Source organism: Ciona intestinalis, chromosome 7 (genome assembly GCF_000224145.3).
Source record: "Ciona intestinalis chromosome 7, KH, whole genome shotgun sequence".
Classification (NCBI taxonomy): domain Eukaryota; kingdom Metazoa; phylum Chordata; class Ascidiacea; order Phlebobranchia; family Cionidae; genus Ciona; species Ciona intestinalis.
This window is the reverse complement of record NC_020172.2, coordinates 281,222-290,487: the sequence shown is the minus strand read 5'-3', so window position 1 is coordinate 290,487 and position 9,266 is coordinate 281,222. Positions and strand designations below refer to the sequence as shown.

The window sequence follows — 9,266 nt, the reverse complement described above, 5'->3', positions numbered from 1 at the left end:
GTAGCAGCGACAAGCCTTGNAACCCATTACCTAATGGTTACAGGCAGGCGCACTAACCACTACGCCACGGCGCCGGACAAAATGTTCTTAAAATTATTTAAAAGTTGAAAATGTTTTATTACAGTAAGCTCAAAAATTATTGTATGTCATAACTTTTGAGCTACAGTTTTGAAGTGTACAAACTAAGATGTTAATTTAATTAGGTGGCATCTTACCAGATCATTACCAGATGCAATGGATAATGATAGAGGTGAATGACCCATCCAGATACGATCAGGTTGTGCTCCATTATCAAGAAGTAAGTGAGTGATGTAACATGCATCCTGTGAACATGAAGCAACTTCATCAAAAACATGATATTAAAGTTCTCAACAGGGGTCTTTTTTACCGGTTGTCTAAATGTGAAATAGTATGGCAATTGCTTGGTTAGAACTCGGCTAAAAAAAAGAAAAAAAGTGGCGCTCTGGTTCGGCTTGGCACATCCTAACTTAGTTTAACTGCCCAGCATCCAGCATCACCTCGGCACAACTTTTAGTTATACCTCTATTATAAGAAAATGAAATAATCATCAATCGTATTGGTCACAATACTTGATCCAACACTCAAACAGCTACAGGCGTTACAATCAGAGGAAATATAACTCAACAGAATAAGTTTACCAAAAGATTAGAATTAGTATACCTTATAATTATCATCCCTGTGAGAAGCTACATGAAGTGGCGTGATACCTTCATCATGAATCATCATCATTTTATTATCATCTGTATTATACTTAACATCCAACTTTGTGCTGCCCTGTATCAACAATAGTGGTATTGGTGTATACGCCTCTTCAATATATAATTTTCAACTCAAGTTAAGCTCTAATTAAAAGTTATAAAGACAGATTTTAATTTAATTTGGAATCATGATACAATTATCCAGTCCAAACATTGGTTACATTATGCTAGACAAAATATAAGCACCAGACATGGTATAAGCTAGTTACTGGATTTGGCAGTAATATGACTTGTATATCCCTGGATTGAACTAATAAGTACAAGTTGATATATGCTACTGATAAAGTGCCAACAATATACAATGAGCCGAAATTCAAGCTATGGTTTGAATTTGAATCTAAACATCGTACCATGCGAGGTTGAAGTTTTTCCTTCAAGGTAACTTTTTCAAGAGCGCACGTGTTAGGGTCAGCATTGGCATGTAATAAAAGTTCCACAATCTTTACTCCTTCATGGCACATCATACCGCTGGCTATATGAAGAGCTGTGTATCCACCAAGCTGTAACATATAAACATAAAAATACAAAGAAATGTTGTTTATTGAAAGAGCACATTGTAATGTAGCTTTAGTTTGTATTCTTATAAAGACAAATGTGAATAGCCTACTCTATTTATTTATTAAACTTTATTGTACCATTATTGTACTAAATTTAACTGATGTATTCTGCCATGTAACAGTTACATTCATTCGTTATTAATAAAATAACTTATCTTACTTTATCAGAAAGTTTGAAGTCGGTTCTTGCTCCTCTACGTAGTAGCGAGGAAACTGCATCGACATCCGATGCTTTCACGGCAAACAACAATGGGGGGAAGGGTATTCCCCCAATGTTAGGATCAGCCCCCCTCACCAGCAATACATCCATCATTTTCCTTAACTGGATGTGTCTGTGTGTGACATTTAAACAACATTAAATATTTCTTTTATTAAATAAAAAGCTAAAATTTCTTAAACAGAGCAAAAAAGAATTATAAGCACAATGTTGTTGGAATGAAACTGACATGAATAAATAGTGAAAACTATCAGTTACAAGGACATGTGACTTGTATGCGAAAAATACCAAGGGAAAACTTGTATTTTTACATTTGTGTGTTTGAGTAACATATTATACTCACAGTACTCACAAAAGTTTAATGACATCGAACATAATGGTTAAACATGATGTGCGGTTTGCCCTAAAGTAAATTGTGATTGGCATAAAAACGAACTATTTATATTTTTAAATGCTTAAAACACCCACAAATTATAGGATTGTATGAACATAAGATTTTTGACTTTTTTTTGCTTGACAAAAACTGAATATAAAAGTGTTATTTTTGTTGAAATCTTCACACAAAAAAAAAACTAAACTCAGAGACAACCAGTGGAAAACTGAGACTGACATTTTTATATTCAGCGCATGTGTTAAAATAAGGGAATCATAGCAACATACTCAGCTTTCCACACAGCCAAAGCACCAGCAGTGCCCAACATAATAGCTTGTCCGTTCCTTGTTGATACTCCACTAACGGCTCGTTCGTTTCGACTTAACAATGTAGCTGTTCGTTCAATCAAATCATCAGTAACTTTTGCTTCAAGATCGAAGACATTTTCATTCGATTCAAATGCCAATTCTGGAACATGGTGTAAAAATTCACTTGGCGAATGGGATATTTACACCAAATATTATGCACTAGAACCAGGGTAAAAGAAATGCCATTTGAGGAATCCAACACAGTCAGATATAACTTGCAAATTTACCACAAAATATCTGTGTAGTGCAGTAGGCTAAACAATTTTTCAGATATAAGCATGTAAGTGATATATTAAACATAATTACGCATACTGTCAACTTAACAGGTATTGTAAACTTCTCACATAGTCAATAAAAGGACCCTTGAATTCTATACAATCCTTTGGACATTACAACATATGATAAGCACAGCATGCATGACACACAAACCAATATTTACCCGTTGATGTTTTTGAAGCTCCTTCACTTGAACCATCACTTGGTGGCGCCATAAACTCCAACATTTTTTGTTTCCTTATTTTATCAGCTGACTTAACCCGTAAACCTTTCAGGATTCTGTAAGAAGTAATGCTCATTTATGAATATGTAGTGGCCAATGGTTGTATTAAGGCACACAATTTCCATTGTCCCCATTACTGACTCTAATGTTTGAGGTCTCGCGATAGCTTTTCCATACTGCAGCGGGTGCACACCTAAAACTCTTTTTTTTGAATGGAATGACATCGATAAACAAACGAAGTAGTTACGAGACACGTATATTCTATATGAACGAGAAAATACAGTTACTATAACCGTGAGTACGGAACAGTTTGATTTCTTGCCAGTCAAAATCTTAGATAATCCAGACTAGGAAGCAGCTTTAGACACCTGTGATGCAACGAAGTATATACCAACACGGGTGTCTAAAATTGTTCGGGAATATGCTGTAACCGCAGCCGAAAGTGATCGCTGTGAAATCAAAGTCAAGGGGTAAAAGTTGGATGCCTCTACTATTGTCAATATATGGGTCTTAATTTAAAAGTCAGTAATTCGTTATTTTAAAGAAAAGCAGTCACAGCAGCCATGAGCATGAAGTGTATAAAACAGGTCCCCCCTATAACTTTGGGTTGCCCTATCACACAAAGATAAATAAGCACCATACGTTCATTCAAACATCACCTTAAATCACTTTTGCACATCTCAATACAAGTGGTTGAACTGATGTCATCAAGGAAAGATGCATTGTCATCATCAGATGAAGAAAGAACTGGAGATGCAAGTGTCATTCTTCGCTTTAACAAACTATCAGGGGATGGAGACCGGTGTTCAGAGAATGACAATCGACGAATATGCTTAGGGCTGCTTGGACATGACTACAAAATGATACAACAGTATCAACTAAATAAATAATAAAACTAAAACGGAATTTCAAATTGTCAATGTTTATTTAGAAGCGAAATTAAACAAAATATGTTATTTTTTGTTCGGAAAAATTTTGTTACATTAGATAAAAAAGCATTGGGAAGTAATATATATTAAAAAACTAAATACAATTTTGACAAAAATAATTGTAAACCAGTTTATCACGGTGTTGTGTTACTTTTCCTAATTAACTAAAGTTAAAGAACAATTTTAAGCAGACAAAATTATAACATCTAAGATTAAAGTGCGTCATGGCTTTAAATATTTTGAGAAACACTAAAACAAACAAACCACCTTTTTACTTTTTCTTCCAGTTTTCACTTTTTTCTTCTTTTTTGGTAAAACATTTTTGAACAATTTATCAGTCAGATTTTGTTTAAAATGATCAACAGGATAATAGAAAATGTGGCAGGCTGTTAAAGCTGATATGCCTTCATCATTCACCTGGGTGGAATATAAGTTATTTTATGCTGTAATGTCCTAAGTCCTACAATGAGGTCAGCCAACCTGGGATTTAAACAAGAGTTGGGCAAGTACACCAACACCCAGAAATATTACATTAAGCAGCCAAATTAAAGGTATGTTAAACTATTTTACCTGGTTAATGTTGGCACCCATGTCAAGCAAGATGTTCACCACATCCAGGTGGCAGTTAGTAGCAGCGGAAACAATAGCAACACTACCTCCTCTATCGCACACATTAGGATTAACAAGACCAGACTTAAGTATGGAATACACTTTATGGGTTGCACCTTCAGCACTACTAACAATAAGTCGCATAGAAGCAACTTCTAAAGGCCCAGGTTTAGACTCAAAATTTGATCTTTCTTTAGTTAAGACATCACCAGGAAAAAATGATAAATGCTTCTCGGCAAACTGATGAGTATGAATCTAAAAATTAAATGAAATATTAAACAAACTAGTATAGATAACTATCAGTCACTTTGCACAAATAATTTCAAATATACGTCACAATTAAAATAGAAAAAAAAATTATGCATAATAAGAAATTATAGTTGGTTGTTAACAAAATATGATGTATAGTTTAGTTTCAATTATAACTTACAAGTATGACATAATTACATACTAATATCAAGAAGTCAAGTGAAACTTACATGCTTTTGGATTTTCTTGCTCAAAACAGAATTATTAAATGCTTTAATGGGAATTCGTCGATCTTTTAATATTGTATCATATGAAGTACCGAAAAAAGCAATGTTCAATTCCTCTTTTAATTTACTGGTCACTGGCAAATGTTCAAAATCTTTTGAATATGATTCAATGCCTTTTGGTAAGGCTGTGTTATCAGAGGATAATGCAAATTTAAACTGAGATGATTGGAAATTATATGAAGTTACATCGTCGGCGAGTAAAGCATCTTGAACAAAAGTTTCATCTTCGTTGAAGTTAATTTCATGATGTGTCTCATCTTCACAATATTCATATTCATCATGATCTGTCAAGCTGAACACTCCATTTACTTCACTGCAAAGTCTTATTAACTTATCTCTGAACCACCATCCAATGTCTTGCACTTTACAACCAGTGTTACTTGCATATGTCAAAATGCCAGGACCAAATCTTTCATTAGATTTATAAAGGCCTTCAAACAAATCACCATTCACGAAAGTTAAACACCCATATCCTTCCTTGCGGTCAAGATAGAAAGTTCCGGAATAGACAGATCCATCATTCCATGTGTATCTACCACTACCATGCATGTGGTCTTTGTAGAAACTGCCTTCATATATCTATGTAAAAACATATATAACTTCTTCGTGTAAAGGGTACTTGGAGGTATGTATGCTCCACGCCTAGGTATTCCATTTCATACACCTTGCACCTGCTGACCCAGTACAAAATATGCAACTCTATAAGTAGTTGTTTTTTATCTGTATGACTGACAAATTTAGGCAAACAATTAGTGATTACTGGATTAGTGCATTTACCTACTGCTGTTAAGTATTTTTATTGCACAAGAAAACATAACCCACAATTTTCCTTAGGTTATATCCTTAGGTTACCATGTGTGGTTCTAAATTCTATGCTATCATTTACATCAGACATTATTACCTCTCCAGATGCCCACTTATGTATTCCTTGTCCATGTCTCATATCATTCATAAATTCCCCTTTATACGTTGAACCATCTTGCCAAGTTTGTTTTCCAGCCCCATGTCTTCGGTGCTCTTTATATTCACCCTCATACAAGGCACCAGAAGGCCACGAAAACTTTCCAGATAAAACAGTCTGGCCTTCATAGCCACGGTGGTCCGATGATGTTATTAATCGTAAAAAAGTGTTTTCTTTAATATTTTCACCATCAGGTGATATCGAAGGCATTTCCTTATCTACACAATGACCTGTTGTTAAAATTGGTATGAAAATACGTTAATTTTAAAACGTTTAACTTTTAAAATAAAATTAACTGTCATGTGTAAAACATGATGGTTCACTTGGGTGCTAGTGAAGAACCCCCCCCCACCTTATTTGCTAACCACTAACCCCTATAAACACTAACCCCCTAACCACCAATTCCCAACCACCAACCTCTAACATTTTCCAACAGCCTATTTTGCTATGTACGAGAGGATTTTTCACTAGTGCCTTCGCTTGCCCCAAATACAATTATTTCCGGAGTAAATGCGCATCACATTACAGCTGTATTGTATCACAACAAACGTGTAGACATTAAAAACAAACTTGATTCACATTTGCACCAAGCTTCCATAGCAACCAGCGACATCTATATATCTATGGCGAATATGATATCTATGGCGACATCCAATAAGAGGAAGGGTTATTACTTTCATGTGACAACACCCCTAGACACGCGCGTTTAAAAGAAAAATCTGCTTGCGTTGTTCTACAGCTATTTTTGTTACAAGATTACAGAACTTTTGTTGGGTAATTTTCTCCAAATTAGGCATAAAATGGCAGTCTTGTTCCATCAACAAAAGGCTACGTTGCACAAATGCACTTTCTTGACTCTTTACTAGACATACTCGTATGAGGTTATGTAAACTTTTGACCATTGTCATTTGGCCTGCCAAAGGGTAAAACTAGTTCAATCTCCACTCCTGAGATAAAATGAACTTTCCAGCCAGTAAATCATTTAATCATAGTACTCAGACTTAATTTTCCTCCGGTAACATAACTATATATGACGTCATTTATAAAATATTATAGTTTTGGCAGAATTTAGTTTATACAGTAAACAAGAAAACTGCAGAACTTTTTTTTGCATCAAAATAATTTTGCCTCTGTTAACCAGTCAAAATTTTAATCTTAAAACGTATACTTTGATACCCACTGGCCACTGTATTGCTTAACGGAAATTGTGTACCTATACTTCTTCCTAAAGTCCTATGTATCAATAAGTAACATTCATCCACTCGTTTATTTTATTCATAACTTTCAGACACCATTCAGACACTATAAATAGGCTGCTCCATATATGCATATATAAATAATGGCAAGTCAGAATGGTGGGATACCGGAAAATGTACCAGAATTGGGACCGGCTGCACCCAGGGAAAGTTTAATTAGCACTGCTGTGAAGTTTCTTCAAAATCCACAAACACAATCGAGTCCGTTGGATCAGAAAAAAAAATTCCTAGTAAGCAAAGGTATGTCACATGTCTCTGTATTTAGACTTAAACATATTATAGGTTTAGAGGTTTATTCTTTAATAAATAAGTATATAATAACATTTTAATCCTTAGCGGGGCAACAGCGTCTGTTTCCCCTCCATGACTATTTCTCCCTTGCTATTTCACCCGTAACTATCCCCCTCTCCAGCTATGCTATTTTCCCCCGGCTATTTCCCCCTCTTGGGGAAATAGTCTTGGTTTGCAACCCTTTAAATATGTGCTTTGTACATACAAACGTAAGCGTCTGCAGAATTACTTAGGAATGGGACGAAATAAAAATTTTCCGGGTTCGGCAAGTCCATGTAACGAAAAATGGTTGAATCCGATTGCCCAGCGAGTGATGTCACAATGGCTATGTCGTACGTGACTTTCGTCGAGCCCGCCTGAGTCTGGGGTTATCGTACAAACGAAGACTCGTCCGTCGGTATAAGTAGGTTTCCATAACGTGCTGTGACGTTCGTAATATGTCACTACTGTGACGCAACATATTGCTATTGTGACGTAATATATATCGTTAACCTTACACAAGTCTGGCGAATTACGGTGACGCAGCATGGTTTTGCGCATTTTCAAAGTTAATTTTCGAAACAACGCCCGAGTTTTTTTAAAAATTATACAGCGAGTATCAGGGAGGTGTAAGGAACATTTTGAGACCAAAATTTTCACTGGTCACCAGCGGCAGTATTACCGAGATTCACACAAGGATTCATTGCATCATAATAGCGGTTGTTTGAACCTGGCAATTGATTACAACATAATGGCAATTCACACGTTGTACAACATAATGGCAATTCACACGAGTTTGAATACCAGTTGGACGCACCTGTGTAGGAATGACGCACCGGTATTGACATATTTTAACGAATGTAATCGAAGTTTGTGCGCAGTAATAAGGGCGTCTTCGTTTGGTCGAACGTAATTCCTTACGCATTGTTTGTCCGGAGAAAATCAAAGGGTTGCCAGACAACCCTGCAACCCCATAACTTTACGCCAGTGCTGACAGCACGGGTAATCTCAGTAACAGGGGTCGGGACTCCACTTCTAAATTTTTATTGAAAAAAAAATTATGTATATATATATATAGCCCATTATAATATTGTTAGTATATTTTTATTATATTATATTAATGTACATCTATCAAAATGTAAAATGTGGTTATTTTAGATAAAAAGGGTTTGTTTTAATTTCTTTATTAGTTGTGCAGTCCAATATCTAAAGTTTTACACCTGTTGTGGATAGTGTAAACATTATTTACATTACAATACTCTCGATAAACCAAATTACAATAAGATTGTTACATCTATTAAAAGTCCTTTCATAACATTTTTTCTTTTTCTGTTTAACAAATAAATTTGTGTATATTGTGTAACTAACAATAATAAACCAGTCATCTTAGTGAAAAATGCAGGTAAACTGCGAATATGTGAATTTAATATAAGAGTGACAACCTTTACTTTTGTAATTATTCAGGAATTTCACTGATTTTTTTTGCCAGGTTTGACTGAGAATGAGATAGAAATTGCAGTTTCACGTTCAAATATATCAAGCCAACCCATCCCAATCACTCAACTCACTCAAGTTAATGCTGTTCCTCCAAAGCCAGGTGGTTTCATGTTATGTAATACTTTAGTGTACAACGTACAAGTGTCATTTAGTTACCTTACTAAACCATATGGGTATGAATAAGGATCAACTGTAAGAAATCTGTGTATGCAACCTACACACTCTTTTTAGAAAATACTTTACAAAAAAGATTTTGTTTAGTTTCAGCATGGAAGAACATTCAAGCATATTCTTCAATGGCAATCGTAATTGGGGGTTTTGTCTATGCGTTCTTCACAATATATAAGGTAAGAACAATTTAACTTGAAGTTTAACAACAAGATAAGTAACGTTTTTATAGTCAATGTAAAGGTAT

The 9,266-nt window shown here is 35.1% G+C and overlaps 2 protein-coding genes across 2 annotated transcripts in view; one reads left to right on the top strand and one right to left on the bottom strand.

Moving 5' to 3' along the window:
* Nucleotides 1-6,085, bottom strand: part of zf(mynd)-13 (zinc finger (MYND)-13) — an 11,109-nt gene extending 5,024 nt beyond the window's left edge. Inside the window, exons 1-11 of the mRNA XM_018812585.2 lie at nt 5,769-6,085; nt 4,811-5,446; nt 4,293-4,586; nt 3,990-4,139; nt 3,453-3,646; nt 2,734-2,849; nt 2,214-2,394; nt 1,497-1,668; nt 1,130-1,279; nt 682-795; nt 216-323 (exon numbers count right to left, since the gene is read on the bottom strand). Of these exons, the coding sequence (XP_018668130.1) occupies nt 216-323; nt 682-795; nt 1,130-1,279; nt 1,497-1,668; nt 2,214-2,394; nt 2,734-2,849; nt 3,453-3,646; nt 3,990-4,139; nt 4,293-4,586; nt 4,811-5,446; nt 5,769-6,038 (2,385 nt within the window). The 5' untranslated portion in view covers nt 6,039-6,085. The remainder of the gene's footprint in view (nt 1-215; nt 324-681; nt 796-1,129; nt 1,280-1,496; nt 1,669-2,213; nt 2,395-2,733; nt 2,850-3,452; nt 3,647-3,989; nt 4,140-4,292; nt 4,587-4,810; nt 5,447-5,768) is intronic.
* Nucleotides 6,086-7,125: 1,040 nt separating this feature from the next.
* Nucleotides 7,126-9,266, top strand: part of LOC100180448 (peroxisomal membrane protein PEX14-like) — a 6,922-nt gene continuing 4,781 nt past the window's right edge. The window contains exons 1-3 of the mRNA XM_009860618.3: nt 7,126-7,324; nt 8,844-8,951; nt 9,113-9,198. Of these exons, the coding sequence (XP_009858920.1) occupies nt 7,168-7,324; nt 8,844-8,951; nt 9,113-9,198 (351 nt within the window). The 5' untranslated portion in view covers nt 7,126-7,167. The remainder of the gene's footprint in view (nt 7,325-8,843; nt 8,952-9,112; nt 9,199-9,266) is intronic.